Source organism: Mus musculus, chromosome 3 (genome assembly GCF_000001635.26).
Source record: "Mus musculus strain C57BL/6J chromosome 3, GRCm38.p6 C57BL/6J".
NCBI classification, from domain to species: Eukaryota; Metazoa; Chordata; class Mammalia; order Rodentia; family Muridae; genus Mus; species Mus musculus.
Window position 1 is genome coordinate 82,071,304 of NC_000069.6, and position 13,100 is coordinate 82,084,403.

Below are 13,100 nucleotides of genomic sequence, written 5' to 3' on the forward strand. Positions count from 1 at the left end.
AAAATATTACAAAACATCCTATAGTTATTTATAGTTTTTCACAAATTATAAAGGAAGACAAAAAAGGTTGTCTTCCTTCTTAGAATTTAGTTTGATAAAATGGTAACTTCCACATCCTGACCTCTTTTTTTATCGGATGCAGCAGTGCCCTGTGGATAATACAAGTGTGGATAACACAGATGGGGAAAAAGGATAAAAAGTTCTCTCATATATTGTTTTCCATAAGAAGTTAAAACGGAAAGCATCTTGGGCCAATAGCTGCAGAAATGCTCTGGGCTGGGCTGGAAGGGGAGGAGACACCTTCATGACAGCACCCTTAGCAGTTACATCTCCCTCATCCTTAGTGGACATTTGCTGATTAGGCAAACGCTCTTCCAGGAGGCATTCAACAACCTGTTGGGAAACTAGGCAGGGTAGCAAGGAACAGTTTTAATCCTCTAGATCCAGAGACCCAAGCCAGACTCCCCAGCAATATACAAAACTGCACCCATGCCAACAATAAAAGATGCCTTCCTAAAAAGAGAAAACAAGCAACCAGGTAGCCAACACTGGTTCTATTTCTCTATTACAAGGGCACTGTCCTTACAAGTAATTGCAGAGAAAACCACCCATGTGACCTTGCTCGTAATTATTAGCACTCGATCAACCTAAGAATCGTGCTCAGTGGTACTTCTTCTCATGGTGAGAGCACGTGATTGTGGTCCAGACACATGAGAGGCAAGGACAGGAAGACAGGAAGAACAAGGCTAAACTCATCTGCATGGTAATTTCCACACATCCAAAGCTACATAACAGGAACTGGTCTCATCTCCTCTCTGTCTCTACCTCTACCTCTCCCTCCCTCCCTCTGTGTGTGTATGTGTATGTGTATGTATGTATGTATGTATGTATGTGTGTGTGTGTATGTATGTATATATGTATGTATGTACGTACAAATTACTTGAAGTAATGTGTATTATTTTCAGCCACCATTTGAAAGTTATCATCAGTAAAATGTATTTATTTTTAGATTATAATCACCATGAACAAATCCCTTGACAATTTAATTTTAAAGATAAACATGTTGGTATTCTTTAAATCCTAAACATATCTGTTGTTATAGTTCATCCATCATGAACTTTGGGGATTTCCGTTTTAAAGATGAGAGGTTAATGTCTGGGGGATGTGGATGCTGCCTTTGTGCAGTCACAGAGTGGCTTACAGACATCCCCATGCTTGGTTGCCCTGGAAGGGCTTGTTCTCGGTGTCTGCCTTTCCTATACTGTCTCCAGAGAAAATGACAATTATGAAGGAAAAGAATAAAGTTGAAAGAAAATTGCAAACACAAAGCAGCCTTCCTTCTTAGAATTTACTTTGAAAAAATGATAACTTCCACATCCTGACCTCTTTTTTATCGGATGCAGCAGTGCCCTGTGGATAATACAAGTGTGGATAACACAGATGGCTTATGGAATGTGAATTAAAGCTCAAACACAAGAGAGCTGGAGGGAGATGCTGGGTTTTAACGCTTAAATTATAGACCTGGTCATTTCTATGGAAACAGATACACACAGAAAATCACCATCCTCTTACTACATAATGAGGCATGTTGAAATTGATTGCTTATAAAAAGGTGCTGAGAAAAATAGCAAGGACGAATGTGCATCGGTGGGTGCAGGAACTCAACAAATAATAGAAACCTGTTCCCCTCTGTCCTTCTCTAATCCCCACCAACGCTACCCAGACAGAACGTGGTAATTCCAGTGTGTGACTGTACTATAGTTGGTAGTGGCACTCAGATATACAGGAGTTAAATCCAAGTTTCAACAAGAGAGAGGGGGAAAGATAAGTCTGTTAGATTGCAATGCTCCGCTAGGCTTGATGATGCATTTCTCTAAAACCTGCACTAGGAGAGGGCAGAAGATTGGCAGTTCCAGGACAGCCTACGCTGTGTGTAGGGAGATCCCGTCTCAAAAACATAAAGGCCAGACATAAAGTTCAGTGGCATTGTGTTTGCCTGTCAAGGACAAGGTTCTGGCTTCAATCCCCAATAAACCTCCTCCTTAGACCTACAGAAAGCTTAAGAGATGCCTTGGGCCTTAAAATCTCAGATAAGTCTATTTTCTCGTCTTATCTGAGTACCAGACTCAAAGCTCTACAGAAACTAGGATGCCCTGCTAGGGTTGCCAGAAGAAAACACAGCAAAGCAAGGGTGATTTGGGCAAGTTAAAGGGAAAATGTCCCTTTATTACATATCGGTTTCTCATGACTTACTGGAGAAATAATCTTTGAGTGTACTATACCATAACCAAATGATTTAACCATATTACGTGTTCCTGGTGTGCAAATCGCAAAAGAAAGCGAATCTTCTGTTCATTTCCTGCCTCTGATCCTAAGACCTTGCAGAGGCCCAGGAAGCCCCCAGGTCCCCTTGCATGGGAGCTAGCCAACCCTCTGAACCTGGCCTGGGAGTCACAGTGCTCTGCCTGTCTGGGTGTTCCCACGCTCAGTCCGGGTGAAGAGGCCGCAGCGACCCCAAGGGGCTTGATCACGCGGCCACGCCCCGGCCTACCCTCCTCTCCTGGTCCCGGCTTCGGAGCGTGGGAGAGGAGACCGGAGGATGCGCACCACGACCCTGCTGGGAGCAGCCAGGGAAGCGGGCGGGCGCGGGCTCGGTGCCAACGCGCGGCCCTGGGAGCGGGGCTGTTCACTTACTTGATGTCTTCCCACACCTCGGGACCATAATTGCGGATCACCAGCAGCTCCAGGGCATGGTTCACGAAACCGTACTGAAGGGCAGAGAGAGAGACCGTGGTCAAGGACCCGCGCCTTGCAACCCGGTCTTCCACCCGGTGCCTCTGACCTGTCATTCGCCTTCAGGATAAGCTTTCGGGTACCCTATTCTAAAAGGGGGGACTCTGCGGGATCTTTGAATTCTCGTCGTCCCTTTCCCCTCCCCCATCTTCTTACCCCTGCTCACCTGTCACCGTGGTGCAACAGGGGTAGCTCAGGAACCTGAGCCCTGAGCTTCCCACACCACCCTGCCCGTGGAACCCAGAATCCCCAGAAGTTGGAGGCTGGGGTTGAGTGGTGGGGACCCAACCAGACCCAGAGACTCGGAGCACTCCAGCAGATCATATGTCCCCACCTCCCACCAAAAGCGCTGTTCCTCGCGGCCCTCCGCTCTGTGTGCCCTGGGGCTTGTTTCTGCATCTCAGCCAGCTCTCTAGCCAGTCAAGGTCCACCCGCTCAGGTGTGATGTTCCGCTGACCATCCTGACAGCACTCACCATGGTGTCCGCGCCCGGAGCCTAGGAAGCAGCTTCCAGGCAAGAGTACCGCGGAAGGGACCCAGACAGCGACTACAGCGGCGACAGTGCTCCCAGACCAGCACAGAGCTGAAGCTAGGGCATCAGTCTCGGCCAACTCTGATTGCCACCTCTTCTCAGCCAATGACGAGTGGAGCCGCAGGAGGCTGGGCGCTGTTTCTTCCCATATCTTAGCCAATCAGTGACAGAGGAGGGAATTCAGATGGGCTCAGAGCTACTGTGCTCAAACATTTTCCCGCCCCAGTCTGGTGACAAGTCATTTCTTTTGAGGCCTTAAGGCAGATAGAACAGAACCAGCTGTGCTCCTTCCAGCATGGATGGGGTATTGTCATTGTCATCCTCGTACATCTGTTCTAATGTCCTAGAGCTTGGGCGTGTGTGTGTGTGTGTGTGTGTGTGTGTGTGTGTGTGTGTGTGCGCGCGCGCGCGCCCAGTGTTGATTAACATCGTCATGTTTTTTGTAGTTATGCACATAAACATTTCCTCTGTTGCTTTACCTAGCAACAGCTGGCAAACATAGCTAATCCTACAAAATTAACATTTTTACTTTTAGTCAATTAAGTTAATAATCAAGTGCACAAACTAAGATGTTTTGTAATATACAAGAGGTTTAGCAACTGCATTAGACTTTTTGCCATTGAGACAAAATACCTGACATTAACCAGCAGAATTCATGTTTTTGCCTGTGGTTTTTAGAGATCCATCGTTTTTTGTTTTTGTTTTCGCTTTTTTTTTTGTCTCCGTTGCTTTGGGGCGTGTGGAACAGCCCAACTCCATGGTGGCTGAGAGAATGGCCGAGGCTGTTTAGTTCATTACAGAGACACACAGGTGGGCCCAGTAGAGGCTTACAGTTCCCAAGGACACCCACAGTGGTCTACTTACAAACTCCAAAAAGGCTTCCAGAAGTTTCCAAACTGGTATTTCCCAGCTGGGGAATATGCTCTCAAGTACCTTCTCGGAGGATAGATACTTCATGTATCTTCTTGGAGGATAGATACTTCATGTGCAAACATAATTGTGAGCAAAACGTTAAGCCATCTTGTCTGTGAACTTTACAGGACAGGCCATATTACAACCCAGGAGTTAGAATTCCAGAAGTTTTAGATTTGTCTTGTATTTCTGTTTTGTCTGTTTGTCTGTCTGTCCATCAGTCCACCCACCCACCCACCCATCCATCCATCCATCCATCCATCCATCCAAGGGCCCATTACAAATGTGTGAACATTTCATCCCTCTCCAGTATGTCTTTCTCCCTCCCTCCCTCCTTCCCTCCTTCCCTTTCTCCTTCCCTCTTTCTTTCTTTCTTTCTTTCTTTCTTTCTTTCTTTCTTTCTTTCTTTCTTTCTCTCTTCCTTCCTTCCTCCCCCTCTCTCTCTTTCTCTCTTCCTTCCTCTCTCTCTCTCTCTCTCTCTCTCTCTCTCTCTCTCTCTCTCTCTCCTCTTTCTTACTTTCAAGCTGTCCCTTCTGTAAGTATGCACTCATCCATAGTCCCAAAACTCATTGGTTCTCCAAGGTGGACAGTGATGTAATCATTACTCATCTGTCCTGGCTTCTCACTCTAAAGACAGTAGAAATATTCACTGTGTCTCCTCAAGAAAAGTTTTCTACACAACACCTACTGAACCTTTTGATTCCACAATTGTTGGAATCAAAAGGTTCCAACACATATCCATACACATACATATGCTACCTTTGTCTCTTCTCCTATGACAAGCAGAGTAGAGTACCTGCACTGTCTCTGTGGGCGTTGTACAGTGGTATGTGCCCTACACTATGCTTAGACAGAAAAGAGGGAGAGAAAAGCATTTCTTTAGGCATGAAAACCACTAAAAATTCACTTGGAAAAGATGTGAGGGGAGCATTCAGACTCTCCTTCCTTCTTTACACCCTCCTTCCTTTCCTCCCTCCTTCTTTACACCCTCCTTCCTTTCCTCCAGCTCCTGTGTCTATCTCTCTAATTTGAATGTCCGTTCTCATTTTTAATTCAATTGTCTTTTGCACGTATTGTCTCTGTCAGCACATACTTGTACTTGTAAATGGCTTAAGTTGTTTGTTTTCTGACCCCTCCCTCTCCCTCCCCCTCCCCCCCCCACTCTCTCTCTGAATTTACAGGCACATTTTGTTCACTAGCCCTTTACTAATTTTTATTCCATTCACAAGATACCACAAAGCACATGATTCTGAGAACCAAGAGAGTTCTCAACAGCCATACAGAGCCCCAAAAGGGTGACCACACTTGTGTGACCACCAACCTCAGTGACACTACTGTTGACTGAGGAGCACAGAAGCGAGACTATGAAAGTAAGTAACTTATGTCTTACTCACAGAAACATTATGCTGCATCCTTCTCTGTAAGTTCCAAGCTGAGGAGAATCAGTTAAAGGGGGGTGGGGGAGGTAGGAACTTAGGAATAGACTTGGATGACCTCAAAGCCAACACTGTTTGCTGATCAGTCTGTTGGATGAAAATAAACAGGAAGTAAAGAGTGGCTTTTAGGAATGTCAGCTGGAGGGGCTCATATTTTCAGCTAATAGAAACAATTTTTGGGAGGTTTAAAAATTGATAATAATGAGATTTATAAAAATAATTTTATGGTGGGGGGTTCTGCCCCACTCTAGCCAGAATAAAAGACACAATATCTTAGTTATTGTCTTACTGCTGTGAAGAGACACCATGACCAAGACAACTCTTAAATGACATTTAATTGGAGTAGACCTATAGGTTCAGAGGTCCAGTCCATTATCATAAAGGTGGGAGCATGGCAGTGTCCAGGCATAGATGGCGAACTACGAGCTGAGAATTCTATCTCTTCATCTGAGGGCAGCTTGGAGAAGATTGGCTTCCAGGCAGCTAGATTGAGGGTTTTAAAGCCCAAGCCCACAGTGGCACATCAACTACAACAAGCCTGCACCTCCAAATAGGGCCACTCTATCGGCTAGGCATACTCAAGCCTCCACACACAGAAATCCAGTGTTTTTATTAACGAGCTGTAAGCCTAAACTGGGCAGAGTGTGAGCTACTCTATCCTATATCCCAGCTATATGCCCTATGTTACTTGCCAAGTGAGTCTTGCTCTGTTGGCTCTGCTCCATGTATATCCTCGGGGAAATTTTCTATTGGTCACATGCTCATGGTCTATCCTGCCTCACTGCCACTTCCTCCTTCCCTTCCCTTTTCCCTTCTCCTCATGGCTCCAAGCTGAGATTCTGTCCCCCACTCAATCTCAAGTCCCACCTTCCTCTTCCTCATGCCCAGTCACAGGCTCTAGCCTATTTCTTACCCAATCAGAGATTACTGGGGAGCATTCTTTGTAGCTCATTGGTCCTTACAATGCCCATGTCCAGACTGCAACCTGATCTTGAGGTACAGAACTCAGCATCTGAATTCAAAGTGCACAAGAGCAATCCTAACGGGGACTATTGTGTGCAAGGCTTTTCAAATCAATATGAGAGTAACAAGCCTTCTGGAGAGCATAGGGGCCGGGCGTGGTGGCACATGCCTTTAATCCCAGCACTCGGGAGGCAGTACCCTCAGACCTGTGCATGTGCTTTACGAATGATAACACTTTTCTCTTTTTTTCCTGTAATGCAGTCAGGGTTTGAAGAGCAGCATGTTGTCATTTGAACCAGGACTTAGAGGATGACTTGCTTCAATTCACATGCTTCTTTAACTGGCAAAGTCCAAAACCAAATTATTATTATTATTTCTTTGAGCTCCTGGTACCAGCATTACATAGGTATGCAATATTCATATCTCTTCTTACAAATCATGCTAAAATTCACCCAAAACTTAATGCAAGGATTTCAGGATGCTTTGAACAAAGAGGAATTCTGATTCAAAATGATAGCTTCCCATGTGGTTTTATATAAAAGGAAAATAAAAATCAAATTACTTAGATTCTTAAGAAAGAACACATGTATAGTACTATTAACTGGGTCCAAAATGGGAACAAAATGCCTGGATGGGTCATGGACCCTAGTATTATTATTCTGCTAAATAAAAACAGCATTAAGACATTTTCGAATGACTTCTTGCAATATCTCTCAACCATCATCAGAAAAACTTTTCGTGTAGTAGATGGTGAATAACATGGAGGGAGAACCATGATGGATCAGCAAACAAAGAATAAGAGTCTGGGGAATGCTCAGCCCTAAATGGGCTACATCATCATCACATACCCTTTCCCCACAGCTCAAGAGACCTTGAAGAAACTTTGCTTGGGTTTAGCACAGGCTCCTGTTTAACTAGCTTTCTTATACAGCCCAGTACTACTCACCGAGGGAATTGCACTCTTCAGAGTGGGCATGGATCTCCTAAATCAATTAAAATCAAGACAACCTCTCTTGAACATGTCCATTGGTCATTCTGATTTGAACAATACCTCAATTGAGACTCTATTCTGTGGTAAGTAGGCTCTATCTATCAGTCACTGAAGCTAACCAGAACAATCAGTTGGTCATTTTTCTTAACAATTCATGGATGATCAAAAGAAAAATTGTTCTGGAAAATTTTCCTAAGTATCAAGCATTTATTTATTGATTGTATGTCATTAGTTAGTAATTGATTAAGCAAAAGGCCACAAACTAAAGAACACCATTTTGTGTCAAAACTTGAAAGGAGATCCTGAATCTTCTAAGTTCATTTGTGTAGTTCCTTGTAAATTCCACTTTTTTCAAAAAATCTTTATTACATAATTTAGAACTACTTTGCTGCCTGTCAGTTGGCTGTCCATATTTGATGATGCCCTCACCCTCTACCATCATCTGGTGATGCCGAATCACCTGGCCAGTCTTTAAGAATTCTGATGTCAGCAATTTCATTGAAATGAGACACAATTGTATTGAATACAAACAATAGCATTCTTCCAAAAAATGCCCTTTGAACAAGAAGTCATTTAGAACTCATCCTAAAAGATTGTTAGCTGTGAATTTTGGTATCGCTATATTATAGTTCCTCTATGTGCCAAAGGATATCTAACTGCAAAATGGGAAGAGAAAACCCTAAGGCAGTTTACCCACATGCAAAGGACTGTGAACGATGCTGCTCTTGGGAGCATCAGCACACAGTTGAAAAGTGTGAGACAACATGATACTCAGTTAAAAGCAAATTTTGCTCCTAAAATTCTTAGCAGGTGACAAAGTGACAGTATCCATCACCTCCTCTTGTATACATCAGGTAAAAGTTATTTTCCTTTTCTCACCTCATACCAGGGGAGTAAGACTGGCATGTGAATAAAGTCATCTAGTGACACATTGGAGAGCACTGACTCAAACCCAGGCTTCTTTCCTTACAGTAAGCTGTCCTTTGTATGTTAGGATCAACAGCCAATGTTTGTTACTGTACCCACATGGCTATAAAGAGTTGAGAAGGGAATTAACTGCAATTGTCTATGTAAGTTTGAAAGATTCATGGTCAACTCTCTATGCTTCACTTAATGTCTCTAAAAAATTAAGGCTCTGTAAATGGGATTCTTATATCCATTTTTTCATGGTGTTCTTGAGATGAAGTAGTATATATGAAAGGACTGTGTATATGGTATGATAATGTACATCTGATGTTCTATTTTATCATATCACTGACTGAATTCATTGGCTATTAAACATTCTCCATGAGAGAGAAATTCATGAAGGAGACAAGAGAATGATATTCACAGAAGTCCTGCTCTTTGGCAACTGTGAATCTTATGAAACACTAATTTCTTCTTCTAACATAAGGAAATCAAGGGTATTCAATGTAACAATATTTTAAAGGACATATAGTGCTTTACATGTAGCAAACTCTTATCAATTGGGAGCTTCATAATCCATTTAAGTATTGTGTTTGTTAAAAATACAAATAATTCTTATTCACACATGTTCCATTTGAGTTAAAAACAATGCACTTAAACCTCATACCAGCATTACAGCGTACATAAGCCGGATTCATCATCCCTTCCCTTATTCTCGATGGAGCTCAAGAAGCAGTAGCCAATGTCAACAGAACAGTGGGCCCAGATGTGTGTGATTCCATTAATCCATGTGAAACAAAGTTAGTCCACTCTGGGGTCTGTCTTAATTCATTATCTTCTAAATTAAATGAATTCAGCTTGTGGAGCAGCTCTTATTTATTTTGTCTTTGGAATTGATTTCTTTCAGTTTTATTCTTGCCAAGAGACTATTTAAAATGCCCATGAATAATTGATCTTTAAGAGCAGACTCACTCTTTAGGTGTCCCGTGGAAGTCAGTGGTTTCTTCCATCTGAATGAACATTAAAACTGACTTCCAGGAAGAAAAGAGTTACTCACATGTAAAAACAGCAGAGTTGACAGAACTGAGTCACCAGTACTGAGCTAGCACTTATAGGAGAGAGAATAAGATCCTATCTTGTCAAAAGTCTATACACTCATCTCCACAGCCTATGAAGTTATCAAATGACACAGTAATAGGCAGGTAGAAAATGTGATTATTTCAAGAACACTGATATGGGGACATTTCTCTGAAGTATTGAAACTGAATCAAAATTTCAAAAGGGAATTTAAAGTAAAAGGTAGGAACAATAGTTTGAAGAGGCTGTGAACCAACAGGCACAGGTGATGTCTAGATGCTGCAAGGAGTTGATTACCTCTAGAAATTCCCCCTAAAAGTAGCCTAGATGACACCTTGATTTTAGGAAGTCTGGTCTGTAGAATTACAAAATGAAAATTTCTATGGTCACAACCCACCAAAGTTGTGGAATTTGTTATAGTGGCAAACTCTAGCTAGCGATTTGTTTCTGAAACAAATTCTGAAATAATTCAGAGAGTATGCATGGCCTGAATGTGTATACCCCTCTAAAATTTATTTATTAAACCCAGGAGAGCCAATATGATGTTATTCAGGGTCCATGACAGGTAAGTGGATGAAGAGAAAAGCATGGAAGCAGGGCTTGTGAAATGTGACAAGAGTTTACAGAAGATGAGAGGGGCTAAGCTTTTCTCCACTGTGTGAGAGAGATATGCGAACAAGCAGGTGTATTTATTTCTTTTCTGTTGCTGTGATGAAATTCAATTGAGACAATTTATAGAAGCAAGAATTTATGTGAGCTTATTTTTGCAGAGAGAGAGAGTCCATAATGGTGGGAGAAGCATAGCAGACAGCAACTGGAACAAAAAGCTGAGAGTTCATATCTTCAATTATAAACTTGAAGAATGAACTGAAAGTGGGACAAGGCCCCACCTCTCTAAGTCTTCTCTCAGGAATGTACTTCCTCCAGCAAGAGTTCACTACTCTGTAACCTTTCCAAACAGATCTACCAATCACGGAATCAGATGTTCAAAAAATATATAATGGTTATTTCCTAAACCAGCAGCACATTGGATCAGGACACAGGGCCCTCACCAGGAATTAAATTTGCTGTCACTGTGGTCTTGGATTACCAGCCTCAGGACTGGTGAGCAATAATGTGTTGGTAAATTATGCCTTCAGGATGTCTAACAGCAGTCCAAGCTTACTAAGGCCCTAAGATCAGTGTCCAGATTATATTTCCAGTTAAATATTACAGATTGCCAATATCAGCAGAACTTCTTCATACATAACTCTTATGACTATATCAAATTCCTATTCTCTTATTGGCCTTGTGTTTTGTTGAAGAAACAACCTCATTATTATTAGAACTCACTTCTCTACCAGAGAAACAATTTTTCTTATTTTTTCAAAAGTTTGTCTCTCCAGAATGCTCAGAGAATTTTTTTTTGTCTTTTTCATCATAGTTCTACATAGTAATAGACAGAAACAAACTATGGCTGAGTTAAACAAAAAGAACACAGAACAGAGTAAAACAACATGATTATATAGCTTACAAAACTTTAAAATAGACTAAAAAGTTGGTGAGAGAAGCATAAACTGTACAAAGATTATACTTACCTTAATAAAAGTATTATAAAAATAAAGAAATCATCAGGTCAATGTGATGTATGGATTACAACCGTCTAAAGGAATTATATAGAGGGATTTTTTTAATCCAGCAACATATCTGCTCAAAAGGAATTCCATCTAAAGACCTACTGTGTCTGTATGATCTGTCTGGAATGCAGACATGCCACAGACCTTTAATTTCTCTCACTGAAATACAGACACACCCTTAGTATACACCTTTAAGGTGAAGTTGACAGCCAAATTTGAAAGTGACAGCTAGGTGAGGGGCAGACAAAGTGACAAACCAGAGAAAGACTTGACAAAATGAGTCAAAGATAGGATATGCCCAGCTCTCAAGGTGACAGACAGGAAAGAGAGAGTACTTAAGGAGTAGTGAGGGGCATCTGGGTTCTTTCCAGCTTCTGGCTATTATAAATAAGGCTGCTAGGAACATGTGTCCTTCTTACCTGTTGGAGCATCTTCTGGATATATGCCCAGGAGAGGTATTGCGGGATCCTCCAGTAGTACTATGTCCAAGTTTCTGAGGAACCGCCAGACTGATTTCCAGAGTGGTTGTACAACCTTGCAATCCCACCAACAACGGAGGAGGTTTCCTCTTTCTCCACATCCTCACCAGCATCTGCTATCACCTGAATTTTGATCTTAGACATTCTGACTGGTGTGAGGTGGAATCTCAGGGTTGTTTTGATTTGCATTTCCCTGATGATTAAGGATGCTGAACATTTTTTTTCAGGTGCTTCTCAGCCATTTGGTATTCCTCAGGTGAGAATTCTTTGTTTAGCTCTGAGCCCCATTTTTAATGGGGTTATTTGTTTTTCTGGAGTCCACCTTCTTGAGTTCTTTATATATATATTGGATATTAGTCCCCTATCTGATTTAGGATAGGTAAAGATCCTTTCCCAATCTGTTGGTGGCCCTTTTGTCTTATTGATGGTGTCTTTTGCCTTACAGACACTTTGCAATTTTATGAGGTCCCATTTGTCGAATCTCGATTTTACAGCACAAGCCATTGCTGTTCTATTCAGGAATTTTCCCCCTGTGCCCATATCTTGGAGGCTTTTTCACACTTTCTCCTCTATAATTTTGAATATAAATGAATATAATAAATGAATATAATTCAGTGCCTCTGGTTTTATGTGGAGTTCCTTGATCAACTTAGATTTCACACTTTGGAGTACTACTCAGCTATTAAAAAGAGTGAATTTATGAAATTCCTAGGCAAATTGATGGACCTAGAGGGCATCATCCTGAGTGAGGTCACACAATCACAAAAGAACTCACATAATATGTACTCACTGATAAGTGGATATTAGCCCAGAAACTTAGAATACCCAAGATACAAGATACAATTTGCAAAACACATGAAACTCAAGAAGAACAAAGACCGAAGTGTGGACACTTTGTCCCTTCTTAGAATTGGGAACAAAACACCCATGGAAGGAGTTACAGAGACAAAGTTTGGAGCTGAGACAAAAGGATGGACCATCTAGAGACTGCAATACCCGGGTATCCATCCCATAATCAGCCTCCAAATGCTGACACCATTGCATACACTAGCAAGATTTTCCTGAAAGGACCCTGATATAGCTGTCTCTTGTGAGGCTATGCCAGGGCCTAGCAAACACAGAAGTGGATACTCACAGTCAGCTATTGGATGGATCACAGGGCCGCCAATGGAGAAGCTAGAGAAAGTGCCCAAGGAGCTAAAGGGGTCTGCAATCCTATAGGTGGAACAACAATATGAACTAACCAGTACCCCTAGAGCTCATGTCTCTAGCTGCATATGTATCAGAAGATGGCCTATTCGGCCATCATTGGGAAGAGAGGCCCCTTGGTCATGCAAACTTTATATGCCTCAGTACAGGGGAATGCCAGGGCCAAGAAGTAGGAGTGGGTGGGTA

At 42.2% G+C, this 13,100-nt stretch overlaps 1 protein-coding gene across 2 annotated transcripts in view; it reads right to left on the reverse strand.

Annotated features, from left to right (window-relative positions):
• Positions 1 to 3,408, reverse strand: part of Gucy1b1 (guanylate cyclase 1, soluble, beta 1) — a 42,708-nt gene extending 39,300 nt beyond the window's left edge. For both annotated transcript variants that reach the window (NM_001161796.1, NM_017469.4), the window contains exons 1-2: positions 3,269 to 3,408; positions 2,695 to 2,768 (exon numbers count right to left, since the gene is read on the reverse strand). In NM_001161796.1, coding sequence (NP_001155268.1) covers positions 2,695 to 2,768; positions 3,269 to 3,271 — 77 coding nt within the window. In that variant the 5' untranslated portion in view covers positions 3,272 to 3,408. The remainder of the gene's footprint in view (positions 1 to 2,694; positions 2,769 to 3,268) is intronic.
• Between the last annotated feature and the right edge of the window lie 9,692 nt (positions 3,409 to 13,100).